A 23,573-nucleotide genomic window follows, 5' to 3' on the forward strand; every position below is an offset into this window, starting at 1 on the left:
TTTCTGGTTGTGAGGAACTTCTCTAATACACTGTTTATGTGGACCATGTGTGTCAGAGGCACAGCCAGGGTGAATAGTCAAGGTATTATGCCAATTTATTGCTATGAATTGATGGATTGTTAAAATCCTGGATCTGGCCTTCCTACAATTAAAAAATCTTTCACATAAATATTTTAACTCTTCAGCAGTCAAGGCTAACTTAAAACCAGTGCAATTTAGAGAAAACAAAGTGGGTTATTCCTGACTAGAAAACAGTAATGATGGAATTTTATAGTAAGATCCAAATTACAGGTAAATACAGGTAAGGAGAGTAAGAATAAGGAATGGTAACAAGTAATTTACTTTCCTAGAGTTCAGCCACAGAAGTGATGTATTATTTTATACCCCTTTTCTCAGATACATGGTCATATGCTTCATTCTGCAAGACAAGGTTCATGGGCATTTTTGCTAATAGAATATAGGAACCAACAAATACTAAAGTTGCAGTAAATGGGTTTAAATAAAAGATTATAAATAAATGAGTTCACAGTACTTTTTGATTATTTAATGTGCAGCTGAAAAGCCATCAAGATGAATTCAGAACTGATTGCATCAGCTTGAACATAATCTAGAAAGGAATGAATGGCACATGAGAGAATAAGACTTCATGACTTGGGAGCTGTGGGAAATTTTTGGGAAAAATATTTTACATGTCATAGCTTCGTTAATCCTTAGGTTCTATGTTCATAACTTCCGTGGGAAGTATATGGTGCATTTTTGGTCTCTTTTTCCCTCTTTTTTTATCTGAAGGTCTGAACTCCATTCTTTTTGCTATCAACATTGATAATAAGGATTTAAATGGACAGAGCAAATGCACACCCACTGTGTCAGATTTGTTAAAGGAATCCACACAAAATGTAACATCCTTATTGAAAGAGTCCACTCAGGGTGTCAGCAGCCTCCTCCGGGAGATCACTGCCTCATCTGCGGTCTCGATTCTCATAAAACCCGACCAGGACTCTGACCCGCTGCCTGTTCTGTCAAGGAATGTAAATGCTGGTAAGCTTTTGTGCAATGTTAGTGCTGTTCAGAAACTTAGAAAATATTCAAGTGTGTTTAAATAACTTTTTAGTTTACTTTTAATGCACTATTATAGAACAGAAGTCTTAAAAATAAGTGCACTACACATACAAAGCAGTTGAGTGTGTAAGTAAAAAGCATGAAATTGGAAATACTGGGTGTGAATGCTGGATGGTAACTGTGTATTTCAGCATTCTTGTATCACTGTGAGAGGGAGGCTAAACTGTTTTATTGGTAGTACTTTGCTTGTGACCTGAATTTCAATTTCTTATTCATAAAATTATGCTTGGGAGTTTGTGATGTAATGATTTTTCATTTTAATGTTTTCTTTTGGCATCTTGCCAGTCACACGTACACTGATGTACCTCTGTTGTTATATATCAGATACAAATCTTAGCTTGTAATCTTCAAATAGTGACTGTGTTTACAGTCTGAATTCCTCTGCAAAGCAGATAATTGCTAAAATGAAAATTTACTCATACACTCTTTACCTTTAGAGGTCTTAGTGTTACAACCAGCTTGTGTGATGTTAGTTACTAACAAAGACCCAAAATCTTACTCTCTTATAATTTGAAATCAGTCCATCAAAATGTGATTTTCATTATATGTTTCTGTTCCAAAAATAACAAAGGAATATTTTATTATCTTTGTTTCTGGAAGTTGAGTTAGAAGTTTGTTTTGCTTTGTAAAAGTACGAAACTGCAGGAAGATTTATGTGCTTTTTAATTAAGAAACAAGCTTTGAGTTTGGGCATTAAATTGTTTTGGTTTTGAGAAAAAGGCACAAACTCCACATGTGAATCTGGTCGGAATAGAAGTTGAGATAAATCTGGTTTTTATTGGCATTTAAAACAGACTTCGTCTTAAAAGACAGTTTTTAAAACAAACTCATAGTAAAGCTTTTGTTGTATAGCACTTAAATGAGATTAAAATCATAGGTGATACTTGACTTGGGATAACTTTGTTAGTATAGAATAGGCTTGCAAGATGAAATAAGATAGTAATTGACCATATGGTGCATATGACTCCACAGCGTGGTGTACTGATGTGTACAGTACATGTGTATACCCAACATGAATGGTACAACTTCCAGTAAAATGTCACTTTAAAAAAAATTGAGTTTGTTCAAATGCAATTATATGTGGAATGTTAGAGCAAGTCAGATGTTTTCATTAAAGTCTGTGTTCTTTGTTGGAATTCTATTTGCAACCAGAATGGGTTTTAACAGCTTCTTTAAAGTATGTTAGTGTGTTTTGTGGATATATAACAGCTGGACTTGAATTAAACAAAGCAATTTAGTCCCAGTGTGAGGTGTCTCGGTGAGTAAATTTCTGATGTTTCTTAGAGTGCTTCAACTTTGCATTTAGCTTCATGGCACATCAGATTCAGTGAGAATAGGTAATAGTTTAAAAATAAGTGCTGTCACTGAATACATCTGGTGCAATCAGAGAGATTTCATTGTATTTCTAGACCAAGAGCTAATTAGCTGAAAACTGACTGTTCAATTTTTAGAGTACAGGCAAAACTATTTGATTGGGTTGTGGATTTTGTTCGTGTTGTGAGTTTGTCTTTCTAGTTTTTCCTCTTAAAGTGCTTCGTGTTTTCTCTGTTGTGCAGACCTGCTCTGCATTATACACTAGGTGTAGTCCATGGGAGAAAGTGACGGGAAGGCTAACTTATTATTTTAAATTTAATTTCATGAGTTTATAGAACTTTTTTTCCAGTTTCAATTGAATCATGTTATGAATGCATCTCCAAAATATCTTCTAAAAACTGAATTATGTAAGGCATATAAAAGAAAGCTGGTAATTAGAGATTTAAAAGCTCATGTGTATGGAAAGATAATGAATGCCATGTAGATCTAAGTGGTTTTTTAACTAGAGTAATTTAGTACATGAGCTCTTTTAAGGAAAAAACAAGTTTCTTATATTATTTCTCTTTTATAAACTGTGTAAAACTTTGTATTCCTGCTAGATGTGAAATACAAAAAAGATCGAAAAAAGAAGAAGAGAGTGACTAATATTATCTCATTTGATGAAGAGGAAGATGAGCAAAACTTGGGAGATGGCACAAAGACTCTGATTACAGGAGAAAGTTCAGAAGAGAGTGTAGACAGATCTTCAGTTCTTGCATTATCCTCTTCTGAGAGCACTCTTGGTAAAAATCTGAATGGGAGTGAAAGTAACCATTCGTGGAAGAGCAATTCAGTATTCATGAATGGAGAGTATGAATACCAGAAACTGGATGTGAAGAGCATTGATGATGAAGATGCAGATGAGGATGAGCTGTATGGAAAAACATTAGGAAATAAAGGCACAGAAGGTGAAACTGAAGCTTCTGGAAAGTAAGTATTGGTGCAGGAGATAGTGGTGTAAACTTTCCGTGCTTCCTCTCCACCTCTCCCTTTCCTTCATGGCTACTGGCAAATTGATGTGTTGAACTGAACTATAGATCTTCTCTTTTTGTTCCTATCCCGCCTCCCTCACCTTTTTTCCCCCCCTTTTTTTTTTAATCCGTTTTTTTCCCCCTTTTTCCTGCTTAAACAATATGGGCCACTGCAGTGGTGGTATTTTTCTTCTAAGTTTCACTGAAATCCCAAATTTTGAGGTTTCAGACTTGTTGTTCTCCTTGAAGTTCTCAGTTGTTAAAATTGTTGCATGATACAGCCAGGCTATAATTCTGGCCAGCTTGGTATTTCTTTGTTCTTAGTATGATAACAATTCTATTTTGGCTTCACAGTAAAAATGTGTATTTTAAACAGAGTAAGCTTGTTACATCAGAGTAGATAGTTAAACAAGGCAGGACAAAACTGAGAGAGAAAGAATAATTTTAGATACTAATATGCCATCTTTCTTTCTGACACAGAAATTTGTTTAGAGAACAAGGCAAGCACTGCTTGTCTCATCTACTTTGGAATGTCTGAGCTTTAATGAATTAATGTATGGCTGACCAAGAAATTGGCAGGCAGATTGAAATAAAGATTTTTCTTGCAGTGGTGTCTCTGAAAGAAATATAAGCATTATGAACGTTAATACTGACTGTATAAATAGATTGTTTTGTTTGTTTGTTTGTTCTAAATAGACCTCATGAAATAGTCACATGCAATTCTCAGATATGCAGTTGGACTCCTCTGCAGGTCCTGAATGATGACTCAGATGTTCTATTTCCTGTCAGTGCTGTTGGCTCTTACTCCCAGACAGGTGGGCATTTGAATTCACAGAATTCCTGCAACCTTTATTCTAACTCAGGCCAATGGTAAGAAATAACGGGATTGTAAAGACATAGGAGATACTGCACAACTGGGATAAAAAGTTCAATTAAAATTTATTCTAGTTCTGAGTCAGAGTTCTCCATTTGAGTAATCATTTAGTTAAGGAGGATTTATCACTGTCAAAATAAAACAGAGTTTCATTGGGATTAAGCTGTGGTCTTGTATTTTATTAAAGTTTAGGAAAATTGTATAGAAAGTATCCATGTCTGTTTTGTAGATTCCACTAAGCTGCAAGAAGCTCCAAGTATGTTTGAGAACTTGAATTCAAATTAATCTTGACGGTTTGGAGAGCAGCTGGAAGCAGTTCAATAGAAGCTGTTAACTTGAAATACAGGATAAGAAATGATTGACTAGGAAATACTTGCTCAGAAAAGGATATGGGAATCATAGAATGGTTTGGGTTGGAAGGGATCTTCAGACATCATTTATTCTAAGACTGGCTTTCTGAGCTCTGAGCACCTGTTGCCAGCTCACATCTAATTTTTCATGTGCTAGTATACTCAGTTTTCTGCAGGTTACAAGCTGATAACGAATTAACAGAGCCGTACATAAATGAAAGTGTCATTTGTAAATGCAGGCTCCATTGGCTCTGTTGTGGCCTCAGCTGCAGTATTATATGCAGTGAGGGGTACTGCGCTTCAAGGATGATGTGAACCATTTGAAGCAAGCAATAAAAGTGGTCAAGGGAATGGAAAAGAAGACCTGGTGCTTTTACAGTATCTGTATTAGTACCAAAAACAAACAAAAAAATTCCACCAGCCCTCCCCTTCACCCTGTTGATATTTTTCTAGCTGTTCATAAAACATTGCTTCTACAGAACTTTGTGTATACTCATTTCAGTGACCATTTAAAAACTTCTCAGTGGTATTCAAATAATATTTTCATTGTAGAATATTTAATATTTTTTTCATACTCATTATATGTCCAAGAGTTTAAATGGGTTGTTGATTGAAGGCCTGTGAAAAACTGTAATTCAGTTCTGTAAGTTCAGTGATAAAAATGTAAATCATAAAATAATGCTGCACTGCCCTCTGCTGTATTTTAAAATATGTACCTCATAAGAAATGCCAGTGGTTCAAAAAAAAAAAAAAAAGTACATTTTAAATTTTTTCTTGTGCTGCCACATTTTTCAGTTTACGAAGGAATGGATTTAGAAAACATTGAGTAGTTTGTGGAATTGTGGTCTCTTAAATGTAATACAGAAACTGTTGGGGAACAGCCACAGGTTGAAATCTGGAATACAAGGAAATATTCCTGTTTATGGGGTGTGGTGTGTGGAATGGGAGCTCACAGTTGCTGTCAGTAGATGTCATGAGGCATCAGGAACATGAGCTGGGGGTTTTTATCTGAAATCAAAAATCAGGAGTGCAAGCCAAGGCTTGGTTCTGGAGGCAGATGACCAAAGAGGACGTCTGTATATATCGGTGTACATCTGTATGCATAACTGTCACAGGGACTTACTCTTACTAAGAAGGTACCAAAGCCCCTTGTTTCATGTTGCTTCATCTCAGAACTGTTTTGAATGCAATGCTCAGCCTACTGGAGATGGTCAACAGGCCCAGTCAGATCCCTGCTGGGCACAGGACAGATATTTTCTGTCCTCCTTCTGTCCCTCTTTGTGGTCTGTCATGCAAGTCAGAGTGATACAACGTTGGGCTGGTGAAAGGAGTCAGTCCATCAGTGCTAGGAGAAAACCCCACAGACCCTGCTGCCTGCTCTCCTGCTCTCACCTCTCTGAGCAGGGAGGAGCTGATGGGGTGTAGGGGAGGCCTGCACTAAGTGCCCGTTGTTCAACCCAAGGCAGTCAGGGAGAGGGATACACATGGATCCAGGCACCCTCTCCTCAGCCACACTGACAATTTGCTGAGATGGAAAGCTGCCTTTGACACTTGTTTGCTTGACTTTGGAAGTTGCACTTGTGCTGGATGAATGATGTTGGAAGGAATGTGCATTAGCTTATTCTGAGGGCAGTCCAGCCCAGTAACTGGCAAGCTCATTAATATCATGATATTTTTGTTCAAACATGCTTAATAAGTTCCTCTAAAATACATAGTTTAACCCAATATTTTGGTTTATAGGTCTTAATACTGATAAATAACTTTTTTTTTTTTTTTGAAATAGCATAATCTATAGTGTTGTATGTTAATACGTGTTTTCAGTATTAATCTGTTGCAGTGCTCCAGGGATGTGTCAGGGCATATCATATCTCCATGTAACTAGAAATGAGAAAGCCTCCATCAAAATGCAGTTGCTTGGAACAAAAATGGAGTATGTATTTTAGGAACTGAGCTTCAGTAAACTCTACAGCTTCAAAAATAAATTTTCTCCTCCATAGACTTTCTGACATAACTCTATTCCCCATTAACTTATTTTCTAGAATTTCTGCTTTTAAAATTTGTGTTATTTAGGATTGTCTTATAGTAACTTTGTAGCCCTTATAGTGAGATGCAGAATACATCAATAAAATATGATTTTTGTTTGTTTCTGCCTGAGCTTCCTTAATGACAGGCTCAGTGATGTGGATGTTTTGCTGCCGACAGTTGTAGATCCGTGGACAGATGCGCATTATTCATGCTTTTTAAACAATATCTCATCTGTCTGATTCCTGATGGTTGGTACAGAGATGTAAGGAGAAGCCATGGTGCTCTCTTAGGAATACAGAAAGCACTGGTGTTTTTGCAAGGTTTCATGTGCTGGGGACTAACCACAAATTCTTCTCCTGCAAGTCACAACCAGATTCGTAGTGAGCATCAGGTGCCATGTGTTGTTTCAGCTCCAGGGGCTTGTGAAAGTGACTTCAGGAAGAAGTCTCCTCATAGCTTTGCAACTCTGTACATATAAAATATAATTTAGGAATTGTGCAATACTCTTTTTCTTTTTTTTTTTTATGATGGCTATGTTCCTAAGAGGCTTGACAATCCTGCTGGCATTTAGGGTGAATTTGCAGAAGCCTATTTTGGAGACAATTAGAAGTGTTTAAAAGCTATAGCAAGTTGAGTGTTTCTGTTTAAAAATGTAACTACCTTACCTCTGGATTTATGTTTTTATTTTATTTTTTTGAGGACTGTAACCCAAAGAAAGTTAATGCTTGTGCATTCTGCTTTAGATAACTTGGAGAATGGAGAGGGGCCTGAACATGCTGTTCATCCGGTAGAACTGGTTCCAAGAAGATCTGATCTTCCTTACAGGTATGTGCCAAATATGTTTTTCTTGAAAGAAAAAAGCTTCACCCTATAGCTGCCAACTTATTGTTACCTAATGCACTTAGTACTGGAAAACCAACTACTCATCAGGGTACTTCTGCATATGTTTGGAAAGACAAATGCAAAAAACCTACAATTCCTTTTTTGCAGTTTCAAGTACTGAACTTTTCCTAATTATGTGGAAGAAGTCACACAGAGATGTCAAATAAGAGATGGAGTTGGCCTCCTGGTTTTGAAAATAGGTTTTAAGTTGGTTTTTATGTTATTTTTTTACTATATTCTCCATGGCCTTTTAATTTGGAATTTTTGTGTGTCTTCTTAAATCAGACTCCCAGAAGATACATTAAAGGATTGTTCAACATATTTTGATTAAATGTGAGTGAATAGGATAACAATTGTAGTTTCTGGAATGCTTTTTTCTTAAGTTTTGAATTCAGGATTTTGTTTTCTTACATTGATTATCCTGTACTTTTGTGACTAGAGTGGAAGTCAGTCCTCCAGCTCAAGTGAATACTTTAAGCAGTATGTTGCCTTCAGCCACTGTGCCAGAATCCATGACAATTAGTAAGTACTTCCTTGATGTATCTAGATTGATGGAAAGAACTTTGAAGGTCCTGTAACTCTTTCTACTTTTGTTTCAATAAGAGCTGCTTAGAGAGTCATAGAGCACTTAATTTCTGATGTGCTGGTCATGTTAGTAATAACTGCTCTAAAATGATGTTTGTATTGGCAGGTTATGCTTCATTGCAGCTGAATATCCTTATATTAAATGTGGCTTCAGTAGTTAAATGAAAAATAATGATTTGATTAACATCTTTAAATTTCTACAAGCTCTGAAAGCACTGAGGGTTGGTTCTGATGTAGTCTTACTTCTTTTGCCTGTTTTCATTAATGCCTAGTCAGAAACAAGCAAACAAACCCCCCTCTTTCTGTGGTTTTGATATGAAAATCTGCTCCAAACATAAACACGGGCTTTAATACCTTTAGTTAATATTAAGGGGGAGGACAGTCATGTTTCAGTGGTATTAAGAGTAGAACTAGACAAGATAAAATAGTATTTTCTGCAGAGACAGATTAATAGAAGCACAGGCAGTTTGTTTAACACATATTTATCTTTTTTCTTTGCATAAACTTGTAGAACAAAGACTTAGTTCTTAAACTGTGTCTAAACATGTAAGCCAGTATGTGTTTATATTCCTCACTGTACAGAATGTTCTGTAACTGAACTGGCTTTGTTCCTAAAGCTCTCGGGTGTGTGTTTGTTTCTTCTTATAAATTTCAATATGTACAAGTTTTAAATTATGACATTTGGGAAGTTACAAGTGATGCAGCCAAGATTCTTTTCTGCAATTGATTCATGGAATAATCAAAATGAATGAAATCTTAAGATACTCTAATCTCATTTTCTAAAGTCATATTCAAGTGCTGTGTCAACCTGTGTTAAAGGAGATAAAACAAGCATTTTCACTGGGCAGTGTTTCAGGGTCTGGCACTGGTCTGCTGACTGAGCTTTGCAAAGCTGAAAAATTGTTTCTTGCAAAGTATTTCATGAAGTGGCAAACTAGTTTGAGACTTCTAAGTGCCATAATTGAAGTGTAGAATGGACTTACTGTTATTAGCTACAGTGATACTTTTGTCACTAGATATTCTCTGCTAATATTATTCCTACAATATCCTTTTGTTCTTATTTATTTCTCAGAGAATTGCACAGGGCAATTTTCTGGTGCCTCTGCACTCTGTTGATTCTGCTGTTTGTAGGGGTGTCAGGTACCAGCAGGGGCCGCAGTTGGTCTCCTTCCGTTGCTCAGTTATTTCCCAGTATAGGTAGGAAAGCTATAAAATAGAAAGAAAATCTGGAGATTTTAAATTCTCAATACTTAGCAATTTGTAAATGAAGTGAAAACACAGCATCAACAGAAGCATGCACACTATCATTAGTTTCCCAGGTCAGAGAAGGCTTTGGTGAAAGGAAGGGTGGGAAGCATGTCAAACCCATCTATAAAGCCAGTAGAACACCTAGTAAATAATCTAATCATAATTGTAATTAAAATTCAGCTGACTATAAATTTATAGAATTAGTCAATACCTTTGTAATAGCTGATCCTGGGTATGTTGAATAAAAATGCTTTTTTCAGGTTTGTTATTATTGGTTGTAGATCCTCTACAGGAGGAATTCAGTGCTATGACAAAGTCTCTCTATTGCAATTAGCAGAAGAATTATTAAATGCTGAGGCTTATGGCTTGGTTGCATAGCAACTGATTCTAACACATCAGGCAGGAAGAATGGAATGCAGTAGTGCAGTGAGAAAAGCTGGGAGGTCTCCAGTGACTGGATTTTTGTCTTTCCTACTTCTGAAGACAAAGCCTGAAATGAATTTTTTAAAATTATATTCTTTTCCTGCTTTCTTGCCAACCTATTAGTATAGTACTAAACTTTTATTACTTCTTTTGATATGCAGGCTAGAAAGGTATGTTATGAGAAGCTGTAATTTAAAATTTCTGCCATTTAAAATAATTTTCCTGAATCGTGTCCTATGCATTTGTAAGGTATAGGTTAACTTAGCAGCAGATACCTCTCAAAAAATACTAATACCACTCAAGAGAAATCCTAATCCACAGAGCTTTGCTGTTTCTGTTAGGCATACTTTAAGAACTTGCCCTGCTTTGCAGATTGTTTTGTCATAACCAAGTTTATAAAGAGTTAGGTTGGTCAGAAGTTTTCTATTTATGCATCTACTCTACTATGTAATTTTCAGTTTTTAAAAAAGTTGTATTTATCTTATTGAACTTGAATCACAAACAACACTGTGTCAAGAGCTGCCATTGGAAGATTGTATTTTCAGCATTATTTTTCACCAGAACAAGCTGTCCCACCAGCACAAGTCTCCCCATTTTGTTTTTGCCGTAGGAAAAAAAGAAGTTCCAAAGCTTTCATTTTAAAAGGACGCTACTTGTGTTCTTCTTTACAAGGTTCTTTTATTATAGTACTATTTTTAGGAAATAATTGGTAATTTAGTTTTTTCACTATCATTTTTTTCAGTTTTTAAAATTGGGCTTAACCACAAAGGTTAGGAAAAGTTGGAACATTGTACATAATTCCATATTTTTTCATATATTCTTGAGAAATCCCCAAGCTTTTCACAATCACTGAAGAACTTTACTGAATAATCAAACCTCCCTGTTATATTTTTATCCTGGTTGTGTAAGTGAATAAGGTGTATGTTTTTGTACTTTGTGTTTTCTCAATAGCTTCTGGCCTATTCTGTAACCCAGTTGCCAGAGGTCACTGGCAGATACTAAATTCTTGTGTCTTCTTTGAAAGCACAGCTGTGGAGGGGAGGGTGTTTGTATTTCATCAGGGAGAGGAAAGCTGCAGTTCACTTTACAAGCTTGGTTTTCACCAGGACTCTTCCGTACAGTAGAAGGCCAACACAATTTGTTTCCTACTAAAATTTGCCTTGCGAATAGTGACATGACAGGATAATATTTACAAGATTTTTGAGCACTAAATTAAGCCTTAAAAGGCTGTGTTCATGTAGGCAGCTTAGGGAGCATCAAGCGCTTCATGTCTTTAAAGGTCAGACTTCTGATTTAAGATGTAACTAGTCTGCTGGAAGTTTTATTTGTCTCTGAAAATATCTGTGTAAATTTTCACTCATGAAAATAAAATAAAAAAAAGATTCCTGCAAACTGCTCCCAGCCCACCCTGATATTCTATCTGCAGGATTGCAGAGGAGGCTGCATGACCTTGTGTACTCTGAGGGATGATTTCACTTACAGCTCATTCTTCACTACAGGTGATTGCAAATCATACTTCTCCAATCTTTGGCTAAACAGCAGAAGAGTTGTGAAACTTACGACTTTTCTGGAGGTTGCTGGAAACTGGCAGGTGTTTCTTAAAGCATTATATATTTCATGCTCTGAGTTTGACCTTATGAAAGCTTTCTAGAAGCTAGATTTTGCATGAAGTATGGAATTTAATTAAAAAATGTTTCAGAGCAAATATTCAGTTCATGACTAATTAGGCACCACAGGTTATTTTCAGCAGTAAAAAAAGATTTTCAATGTTTGAAAAAGTGAGGTTTAATATGAAAAAGTTAATTAGTACGTTCCTTGATTTTCATGTTATCTTTTTTTTTTTTTTTGCTGATGAAGAAGGGTTTGGAATTATTGGTTTGTACATGGGAATTCTTTTTTCAAGAAGTTGTTGCAAAACTATCTATTAGGAAAAACTTCACAAGTTATCATCTTATCTGTGTCTTTATGGAACTCTGATTATCACTTCACTTTTAGATATGTTGGTGTTGAATGCTGATCCTTAATAACAGTAGTTTACTGCCTTTCATTAATAATACTTTACAGAACATAAATGTCATCAAGCACAAAACAGCTCAGAAGTAGGACATAAAGTCTAACATCAAACACTTCTCTGAAGTAGGAATACTTGGCCACCCTCCCACTGTTTTATTAAAAAAAAAAAAAAAAAAAATAGAAGGGAGGAAGAAAGATTGAGGTTGTATAGTCCAGAAGTCAGAAAATGCCAAATTTATGGTTGCTGCTACAACCCTGACTTTTTTTTTCTAATTTATTCCCTTTTCTAACCCTCACAATGTATGAGACATAAGTCTGCTGGAAAAATTAGGTTATGATCATACACTCATCTTGGAGGCAAGTGTAACAGACAGACAAAAGCTCATGAACTGGGGATATTCTGGCAGGTTTGAAGGGAACCTGCTGCAGTGTATGATACTGGATTTCCTTTGCATTCAGCTGACTGCTCTGACATGCTGCTGAAATTTTTCAGGAAACATAAGTGAAAGTAAGAAATTACAATTTTTGAAAGTTTTAAATATTATACCTGAATTAAATAGGATGGTTTCCTTTTGGTTCTACTCAGTTCCTTGCTTCAAAAGATCGTGAAATTAAGGTTTCTGATGTTTTTATTCTTGGTAAATTTTTACTCAATTATACTAATACTGTTTTACTCTTTGTGTTTACTATGGATAGAGAGGTTGAAGAAGCATTGTTGATAAACTGTGTAGTTCTCGTGTTTGTTTTGAGTAATTTATAGAAAATATGACTCCTTAACACTCATCACTTCAAGAAGAGCCAGCATAGCTATAGCCATGGAGCAGTCTTGCTGCTCAGGTAGGCATGGCCTGGACCAGCCTTCTTGGAATTCTGGTCTCTTACCCCAGACTGGTGGTTTGTGTTGATGCTTTCATCCACACCCACAGTGGTATCTGTAATTGAGCTAAATTAGCAAGAAATATGGAGTATGAAATGTGTTTGCATTTGTGGTCTTAAATTAAGCATTGATTTTTGACCTATATGTGATAATGAAATTTGGAGTTTCTGCTTTGTTGTGTGTCTATAGTATTGTCACTTCCATGGCTCTCAGAAAAATGAGGCAAATGGAAATAAATAAGCAATTTAAAGTCTTCTATTTCAAGAGGCTTTTTTTCTTCTTCTTTTGTGCTAACCATGGTCTTTAGCAGAATCTTGCTTTTGTGCTTCTGCTTGTGTATGTGTGTGGGAGAGGGGAGTGAGAAAAGATGGGATTTCAGGTCTCTACTCATGCAGAAGATTCTGGATGGAATAAGGAAAAGGAGATTAAGTTATTATGCAAGTTAAGGTTGCAATTTGAATAGGCTAGTAAAATTGAAATAATGAAGACAATTTATAATAGCTTAGCTGTATAAATGTTAATAAATCAGTACACATTAAGACACTGGGTACACACACAGGCAATTACTGCAGAGTGGGCACCCCAGTGCAAGTGCAGAGCCAGGGCTACAGTAACGTGTCTGAGCAGCAACAGCTTTAATTTATTCAGAGTTAGAGACATAATAGCAACTACTTGTCGATCATGCACTATCATATTTTAATGGCACACTTAAAATATTTCAAATGCCATTGGCTTGATGCGTCCTTGAGGAGGATTCTGAATTCAACATTATAGTTCAAGATCTTTATTTTGTTATGGAAAGCTTACTGTTGATCCTTTTGCTTGTGTTATTTGTATGATGCGCTAACATTTACTGGATTGTTCTATTTTCCTCATCCATAGAGCAATTGTTTATTTCACAGATAGGCTGATGGATTATCGTCCCTTGTGCTAGGATTTAATACTCAGAAATGTCACTATTTCAGTTTTTCTACAAGATTTGGATTTGTTTTATGGTTTTTTTCCTTTTCTTTTTTTTTAAGGGTTACATGGAGAACCCATAAAAGAGGCCAAGTTACTGTAGAAGAGTAATTATTCTTTCTATGTTGAATTAATGAAGGGCAAACTCCCTCTAATGACTTACTGAAGTGTTTCTTGCTAATATCAGTTAGCTCTTAAGCTGTAATATGGGTATTATGGAATGGGCAGAAAAATGATCATTTACTTTCTTCATGGCCAAAGATGCAGGAATGTTTTGGAAAAAATCTGCCATGAAGAAATTTGGGTTGGCTGATTTCAAATGATACAAAAACTCTGCTGAACCCTGCAGTCCTGCAAGGGTGGGATTAATCTGCTGATTACCAAGGCCAGGCTGGAATTGTGATGTCTGCAGCACTGACTGATACATTTGGTTGACATAATAAAATCTTTTACATTTTATCCACTACTGGAGTTTGTCAAACTCCATCTGGCCCATAGGACAATATTAAGTTTCTGTTAAATGAGCGAAAAATTCTGTAACTGAAGAAAATATTAAGAAAGATATGGGTAAATCTGGGAACTGAATGTAAAGGGGGAAAAAAGTTGTCCAATGGCTTTGTTTGTTCGAAGAAATCAAGTAATACCAGCTCTAAAAACTGAAAACATACTGAAAACATACCAGTCAGTATTTTTTCAGTAAAAGCACACGAAATTTACTGACATCTGCATTGAATACTTGCAGAACAGAGTTGGCTGATTTATTTATATATAAACATTTCACTTAACTGTTGGGAGGGGTGGTTTAATATAATTGTGTCCCTGTAGCACTCATAAAGTTATTGGTTACAATACGTGAAATTGTTAATGAAATTGAGCTGACACTTTTCTGTATGGTATTTGACTGTTCTGGTATCATGTTAAACCTAACCTGAAGGAAATCTTTAAAAATTCTAAAATTCTGTCAGTTGGGTTTTTTAAATTTTTATTCTTGATTTAATGGCAGAAAGTATTTTTAAGGTATTTGTAAAAAATAGGATTTTCTAGGAAATGACAAGGTTCAGAAATCCCATCATCTTTAGAGTTGAGCTTGGGAAACAATGCCATGAAGAAGCAATGACATTATCTCTACTCCCATCTCCCTGTAGCAGTTACATTTCCTGTGTCAGGATTTATAGCCAGGGGAAGAAGCAATTTGGAGAAGCTGAACAAGTGACAGTGTGTCTCATTAATATGCATGTAGTGAAAAGGTGCATTCTGCCCTGCATCTGTGGTGAAAACAAAACAGCTGCAACCACAGGCACACTTATAAACATTTGTATTAAAGCCAGATGCAGACTAATTTGATTTGATCAATACTTCTGATGCGGTGTAAAATAACACCGCTTTTGAAAGACTGCTCGAATTAGTGATGAGATTAACAGCATTTTTATGTGCTCTGCTGAATAGCAAATGGTGTTGGCATCATCTTAAGTGTGCTGCCTGTGTACATGACCTCTAGATCTGAAATGAGTGAAAATGCACACAGAAATGAATCCTTTTTGTTCTTTCTTCTTAGATGAACTTCGTCAAGCTATCGTGGCCATGATGAATAGAAAGGATGAACTGGAAGAGCAGAATAGGTAGTTTGCTTTTTTTAGTCAAGAGGGACAGTAATTTAAAAAAATATCTGTTCTCTAATACAAGCTGTCCTTTCTGTAAAGCTATAAATAATATTTATGTAACCTTATTGATGTATATATTATTTTTCTGTGAAAGGTTAATGTAAGAATTCACTATTTAAATGTTGATACTGAAGAATAGTGTTTTTAGGGCAACTTTTTGCTTTTAGTTTGAATCAGATAACTCTTTGTATCTTGTGAGCTTTTGCAGTTGTATTTTTTTCAAAACCAAACCTTACAGCCAAAATTCTGAAGCTCTCTTAAGATAGCTTTCCAAATGAGCAAAAGTTTCTCCTAATGCAAATATTCAGAAAGTTTCTGGTTTTCCCCTTCTGGTGAAGCAGTGATGTAGGATGGCTGACAATGTAATGCTGAAAGTGGCTTTCATTTCTGACTATCTTAATGTTCACTTGGGGAAAAATGATGATGTACACGTAGAAATGATCAGCTGCTTATATAAAATGCCATCAAACCTACTTTGTATTTATTTAGTTTATTGAAACACATAGTTAGATGAATGAAAATACAAATGTATTCAATGCTTTAGTAGGACTATTTTGGTAATTTGTATTTTCCTGTAGATATTTTGGGGTTTTTTTATGCTGAGCCTACCAACTGATCCTATTTTCCTGCCTCCTATTCTTCCCACTCCCATAATTGTAAGTTACGGCCTCATTCAGCTTTGTGGGGTTTTTTGGCAGAAGGACCAGGATGCTATGGGTTTTACCATTATGCATCATGCTGACCTTTTCTATCTCATCAAGAGTTTTTACACAGAGGTCTGTGGCAGTGCTCTTGGCAGAGACAAGAGCCCTGCCTGTCTTGCTATAGATATATTGCTTATGGATTATTCCCAAGATGTATGGACTTGCACTGAAGTACTGAAAACAGCTTATGAGCTTTTTTAAAAAGCAAATTCTTTCTGCGTGATAGTACAGTAGATCCCATAATAGGCTGTGCTATGGGCTTGTTGACAAGATAGTAATACAAATTAATAGTAAGCATTTGCAACTGCTTTTTCCTTGTAGCTTTTCATATCTTTGTATAATCAAATCAAGTGAACTTATTACATTGAATAATGAAATTTTAGGATGACATTAATGGTATCATTCAGGCAACCTCCTCTGTGATTCCTAGAGTATACTCTAATTGCCAGGTAGCGTATGCAGTGTTCTAGGAGAGATTCTTGCCTTCTTGCAGGTCCCTGCGAAATCTGCTGGATGCAGAGATGGAGCATTCTGCAGCACTGAGGCAGGAGATGGAGAACTGCAGAAGGAAGGTGGCAGAACAGGAGGAGCGACATGCCACAAAAGTCCAAGCCTTGGCACGGTAAGAAGTGCTGAAAATGTCTCAAAAAGTAACTGCAAGGGAACAAGGGAATAACAGAGTCTGTATACAAGAGAAGTCATTTTCAAAAAGCTAAGTTTGCAGAAGAACGTAAGTGATTTAGGACTAAAAATCCTATTGTAAGCAATAGCTGTTGCTAAACATTATCAGCAAGCAAGTACCAAGTTCTGAAGTGGTGCAGCTGTTTTTCCCATAGCTCTAGGAAGATCAGCTGGAACAGGTTTCTCAGGACCATTTCCAGTCAGGTTTTGGGGAGTGTTATTGGCAGTGACTTGTTGGCAATGCTGTTCCTAGTGGGGTCCAGGCTGCTCATGGCTTTCTTTGCCATGGAGGGGGTGTTGCATGCTCGTGCTCAGCTGCTTGTCCCCCAGGGCTCCCAGATCCTCCTCCACAGAGCTGTTTTACAGCCCTCTATGTCTGGGTGTCCAGGCTACTTCTCCCCAAATGCAGGACTCTGCATTTACGCTTGTTGAACTTCACAGACATTCTCTGAGTCCAGTTCTCCAGCCTGTCTCAGTCCTCCTGGATGGCAGCACAACCACGCAGTGTCTCTCTGCTCCTCAGTTTGTGTTGTCTATAACCTTGCTGAGGGTGTGCTCTGGCCCAGCATCCAGGTCAGTAATAAAGGTGTTAAACAGCATTGGCCCCAATATTGAGTTGCCTCCAGCGTGACTTTGTGCTACAGTGAAATTGAAAGAATTTTAACACTCCCCTTGTCTAAACGTGATTCAGCTTAAGAAAGACTTTTGAAGGTAAATGCTGCTGTAACAGTGTGACTTTCTTCTCAAAATTCAAAACAAGCTCTGGAGTAACCATGATGTGTAAGATCTTTACTATACGTGTATAGTAAACAACAAACAATCCAAGAGTTAAATAATCTGCTTTACCCAGAGAGAGGTGTTTGTTTTCTGCATGCACAGGCAGAGTGTTTAGTGTCAGTCACAAAGTACCACAGCTGAGATTCCTATAAGCTTTTTATTACCTATTTGAAATTGTAAATATAAAGCTTTCTTAAAAAAAAGGTATTTAGGATGCTACTAATTCTGCTTTTGATGACACATCAAACCAAACTACTTGCTTTGAGGGAGGGAGAGATATGAATAAGTGGGTTTGACATTCATGTGCTGTAAGGCAATAGAGACAATGCAAATACTTCAGCATTTAATATTCATGTTTCAGGTTATAGGAGTTGTATATTCATATTTCTTTGACTCACTTCCCCCACAATTTTAGAATTTGCAGTGACATATGGGTGAATCAGATATTTGTCATGCACATAGCTCTTTAAAGAATAGATAAGAAGCTTGTATAACAAGACCTGAAGAGATGCTCACTTAGACTAACGAGGTATTTTTGAACAAGTCTGTGTAATTTCTCTTATTGCTATATGGGTGTGTTGTGTTGATTGCTCTTCTGAAAGTCAGTTTGCATTGTCATGTGATAAAAACAGTGTTGGGAGCTGCTTGAGCATGATAAATTCATGTGTCACGGGTTGCTTTGGACTTGGGAGGCATTTCTTTAATGATTCATTGGAACTCATTTTCTGACATCCTAACATAAGAAACTTTGTATGTAGTTTTTTTGGAATATAGGTTTTTCTTCTAAATTTTTTATTGGTTTACTTTGTATGCTGTAGGTGATGCTGCTGCAATAATGAGAATAGTAAATTTTTAAAATAAATAATATTTTAAATATTATGCTCAAGAAGTTGAGCAAGCTGAATGATCTAAAGAATTTGAAGCAACAAAAAGTTTGGAATTTCTTTGTGAGTGCTGCATAATGCACTAGGTGAGTACGAGGAAACTAAGTTTCAGATATTTTGAAGTAGTGAAATCTTACTGCTTCCCTTGAAAACAATTGATCACATGACCAGAATAGAAAATTTTCCTCAGTTGTAATGTTCTGAATATTTTAAGGCAAGGGAAATCATTCAGTAACAATCTGACTGTTGTGATTTGATGAATGAATGTTTTTCAGATTATGAGAGCTGATAATTTATGTGTGTCCCCAAAGCTCTTTTGAAGAATTTGACATAAATAGCTTCCTGAAGGCTTTGAGAACACAAATTTCAGTGACACATCAGTCAGTGCTGAAATGATGGCTTCTGGAAGTCGTCAGTTACTCAGCTGGTCTCCTGGACTCTCCCAAGAGTCTGTGGCCTCCCAGACAAAATGGTAGTTTACTGAGAGACATTTTCCCAAGTTTCCCAATTTCTCTTTGAAAAATGGAAGAAGTCTTAGGTCAGTTTAATTTCAAGTAGTGGTAATCTCATTGTTCCATGGGAAATATTTGAATAGTTCTTTCATAACAGTTGTTATATTGTTCCAAAAAGGAGCAGGCTCAGGCTCAGCCTATTTGCCAGTCTTCTGATAGGATACACTCAACAGTTTCTCTAATATAATGTTGTCAGCTGGTCTTTTTTTTTTTTGTTTTGTTTTGATTTTGGTTTTTTTTGTTCTCATCAATGAACCTTTCTGAAATTGCATGGACGTATTGTGCCAGTGGCTTCTTGGCAATACTAAAGTTTTTTAATTGAGATTCTTTTTTTCTGTGTGGAATACTATTACATCCCTTTGGAGGGCAAAGAAATTTATTGAAGTTGACTGTGAAATTGAATAATCTCAGATTGCATATTCTCAGACTATGTTCAGCAATGTTGGAGGAAAGCATATTACAAAGGGCAGGCTTTGCAGCAAGAAAAGCAGATAGAGAATATGAAAATGCACTCAGTGGGGAAATTGGGGATGAGAATTTGGCTCTACTTCATCTTACACTTCTACATACGTTCCTGTTTGCTGTAGATTCTGTAACCTAATCTGCCTCCTCTGTCTACTGTCTGTATTACTTACATCACATTGTGTTTTGATTTGGCATTTTCTGTTATTCTGTTTTACAACACTTCTTTCACAGCCATAGCCCTTCAGTGATGGGTGAAATGATGTGTGGTGCCTCTTGAAATGATTCCATCACTTCCCTTAAGCAGCTTCTTAGAGAGAAGAAAAAATACGTCTTGTTCCTGCTTGTGAAAACTAATTTGAATATTCCTATATTAAATGACTTTTTCTTCCTGCTTAGTTAGTTGGTGACATGTCACAAGTCATCAGTAGTTGCTATACACGAAAAAAATACTGGAAGTCAGCACATTTAGTGAGGGACAAAGGAGCTTCCTAGAGAGAGCAGGAGGAAGATTATTTGGTAGCAGGGCATCAGCGAGGGCAGGAAGAAGAGAAGTAGCAGTAGCATGGAGAGGAGGAAGAGAAAGAACTCCTAAACAAGGTGATAACCTCCCAGCCTCCATCTCTGAGTGAGCCCCCAGACAGGGAAAAGGTATCAGTGATGGCCCTGCTTCAGCTGCAAGGCCCAGCCCATGACAAGCAGTTAAGTTTATCACATTATTCCTCATTGCAGCTTTTTCTGGAGATTGGTTTTATTGTATAATCTCATTATGTTGTATGCAGTTCAACTTCTACTTCAATGAGTAATAACAGTTCTCATTTTCTTTATTTAATTTAGGGTGTATTTGATGACGATTAACTGTGATCTTGCATCTCCTAATAGTAGAATCATTCAGGTTGGAAGACATCTCTGGAAATCCTCTAGCTCAACCTCTGCTTTATATTCTACATATTGTTGCAGGACATTGTTTATTTTAATTCATTCTTAATGCCTACAGGTTTTTTTATTGTTTGGATATTTGTTACCTTTATAGTATTTCCTAAAAACCTGAACTTTTTTATCAAAACATAGACATCTGTTGGATTCTTGTAGCTTGTTGATTTTTGTTTTATTTTGTTTTATTTCATTTTTCCCAGTGTTGAATTTAGGAATAAGACACTTTTCTGACATAAGCTTCACAGAAAGCACTTGCTAGAATCTGATATATGTGCCAGAAACTTAATTACATTATTCTTCAGGCCACTATACTTGAGATGCATGAGAAATTACTCTTTTTCAAATTCTTTTCTTACCATGCTCATTTTGCAGAAGCCCTAGAGAATTTTTTCAAGAAGCAGATATGTGGTGGAGTTTTGTTTGGGTTTGTTTCTTTCTTTTTTTTCTATTAAGATATAAGAAAATAAATCCTATAATGCCTCTTAATCTGGAACAAAAACTGTATGCTCTATGTTCATTCACTGGACACAAAAAAAGGCAAGTATATGTTTCCTAAATGCAAGCTTGTTTTATGCTGCTAAAAGAAATTACCATTTTGACAGAAGTTTTGATTTTCTTTTAGACAAGGTTTCCTTAAATGCTAATTTTTAAATAATGAAATAGAGAGGAAGTGTCATTATTTTTGATTCAAAATTAGGCAGGGAATTGAAGGTATTTGACAACTTACATTTATTATATAATTGATCATTCCTACATATAAGCTATAAAGCTTAATCAACAACGTTCACTAGACCTGCGCTAGTTGAACAAAAGGAGTAACTTGTAGGAATACTTCATTGTCATCCTCCGTCATTGTCATTTTCCCCTATATCAGCTCATATTACCATCTATCTTTCAGCTTATTAAATGGAAGAAGTGATCAGGCAGGGAAGTTTGTTACAACAAATTTGGAGAAGGGTGTGCTTTTAGTGGTGCTGTTCTTCCTTTGTTTTCCTGGCTATTTCAGCCTGATTTTTTTTTTCTCCCTCTCTATCCCCTTCAATTTGTACTTAGTCTTGTTGCTTATTCTACAGCACAAAATGTGGAACTCTTTGGAGCACTTTAAAGATGCTGAAAACGTGTTGATGTCTGGGCTCATAACAGGTGAACAGTTCTGCTTCAGGTTAGGTGGTGTAGTTTGGATACATTGCAGAAGTACAGCTGGGGCGTGCACATAGAAACATTTAACATCCTTCAATGTGCAGATCTGACCTTTAACTCCTGTACAGGAATTTCTCCTCCTGTGAAATGCTTGTTAGGAATATATCTCATAAAATGCCTCTTGAAGTCATTAAAGCCTTTTTAATGAGTGCTTACTAATTCAGATTAAAAGAACTATATAAATTCATATACATCAGGATGGGCCCTCTTTGGAATCCAGCTAAACAGTAGTAATGAGAAAGAGATGTCAAAGAATGAGAAATAATAACCTGATAAAGAGGAATATTAGAAAATTGTGACTGGGCCATAGTATCCTGCTTTGAATTTCAGTCTTTTATCAAAAACCTTAAGTAAATTAAAGTCTTTCTCAACTTCATCTGTACTGTATCAATTTTAAGGCACAGTCGTAAAAAATGGATTTTTTCAATGGCTGTCACAGTACAGACAGAAGGTACTGAATCTATTCTCATAAGTAGAAATGGGGTGATAGATGGTTATTTCATGAGAATCCTTAATACTCAACATATTGTAACTGTACACAGTTACTTTCATGCAGACATTTTTACAGTTCTGGTAAGAAACCTTTTTGTTTAGTTGTCACAGAATTTTTTTTCATGAATGAATTATTTAGGTTTGTTTTAATGTAGTATATAGGATTAAAATGTGTTTTTAATGTTTTTTTTTTCCCTTAACCTGAGTATCAACATCTATCTCTGGTGGAAAAACTGATTTGTTCTTTGTAGTCTCAGAAATGAAAAATATCATCAAATGCATAAAATCATCAAGGACTTAAAATTCGATTGTTGAGCAATCAATAGTTTCTCAAATATTTAGCAACCTCCTACTAAAATGCGGAATAAAACTGAGGTTACAAAGTTCAGCCAACTGACTTGAAATCCATAGGAATGGGAATATAGTGCCAGTCAAGGCTTTTTATAGGAGCAGTATAGCACTGCTCACAGCAGCAGTTTGTGTGTGTATATATAACATATGTAGATTTTATGTGTGTGTGTATATATAGTATGATAAGGACCATCAAACATACTTGCATGTTTTTTTGAATACTTCTAATTCTTAAATAAATTCCCATAAATAAAATGCCATTTTTTTTGTGTTTCACCTGTTTACAGCTCTCTGTGCTGTGTTACACGTCCAGGTTCCATCGTGCCTGGAGCACGGCCTTGGCTGGCCCAAATTCCCTCCTCTCTCTAAATACTTGTGGGGTTCCATGCATGTTGTGCTGCATTTGTGGCACCTGCGTATTTCTACCTTGATATTTTCTTAAAGAAGAATAAAAGTTGTTTGAATTCACAGTCTGGAAACACGTTTTAGTTATGTTTCTTCGGTATAAACATTTCTGTCGTACTCGCTTAACTGAATGGGCTTAGACAGATAATTGAATTTTCAGATATGTGATTTGTCAGCTTCGTTTAAAATCCAGTTTGAGCCTTTTCTATTTCCCGCCCCCCCCAAATATAGGCTAAGGTGCTTAATTTTGTTAAGTGGAGCCATGGTAGTGCCTGGTTTGAATACTTGTACACTCCAAAGAGAAATGATATGGGCACAGGCACTGAAATATGACAGCTGAAGGGATTACCTAAATTTCTTGTCTTATGGTTTTCATTTAGGAATGGTTTGTGGAAAAATTTTGCCTTGAATGTTGTTGCTGAAGTGCTGGCATTTTCTTACAATGATGAAGCCTGTTTCTAGAGCTGAATTATTACTTGCTTGAAATTAGACAGTTGCAAACTACTAAAATAATGATCTCATTTTACATTGGTCTTTCTGAATTTCCTTATGTAGTATCCTATCCTTATGTTTTAGTTGATTGTTGATTTAGATGTTTGTTTGCCATCAATATAGCATATTATAGAAAATTTAAATTAAACAATTAATGGAAAGTTTTTGATTATGAGATAATCTGTTTCACTGATGTGTTTATGTGGTCCTGGAAAACCAATTTTCCTGGTACTCTGCTGTTGATTTAATATTTAATGTGTAAGTTTTTTTTTTTTTCCTTGCATCGTGGTGACACAACTTAGGTAAAGCTCACTATAACAGTCTGTTTGTTTCCAT

General features: G+C 36.1%; 1 protein-coding gene across 6 annotated transcripts in view; it reads left to right on the forward strand.

Annotated features, from left to right (window-relative positions):
* The window catches only part of SNX29 (sorting nexin 29), a 128,332-nt gene that overhangs the window by 10,426 nt on the left and 94,333 nt on the right, over positions 1-23,573 (forward strand). For all 6 annotated transcript variants that reach the window (XM_048320909.1, XM_048320904.1, XM_048320906.1 and 3 more), the window contains exons 7-13: positions 790-1,038; positions 3,033-3,402; positions 4,140-4,258; positions 7,436-7,517; positions 8,014-8,096; positions 15,236-15,299; positions 16,539-16,667. In XM_048320909.1, coding sequence (XP_048176866.1) covers positions 790-1,038; positions 3,033-3,402; positions 4,140-4,258; positions 7,436-7,517; positions 8,014-8,096; positions 15,236-15,299; positions 16,539-16,667 — 1,096 coding nt within the window. The remainder of the gene's footprint in view (positions 1-789; positions 1,039-3,032; positions 3,403-4,139; positions 4,259-7,435; positions 7,518-8,013; positions 8,097-15,235; positions 15,300-16,538; positions 16,668-23,573) is intronic.

This window comes from Corvus hawaiiensis, chromosome 16 (genome assembly GCF_020740725.1).
Source record: "Corvus hawaiiensis isolate bCorHaw1 chromosome 16, bCorHaw1.pri.cur, whole genome shotgun sequence".
NCBI lineage: Eukaryota > Metazoa > Chordata > Aves > Passeriformes > Corvidae > Corvus > Corvus hawaiiensis.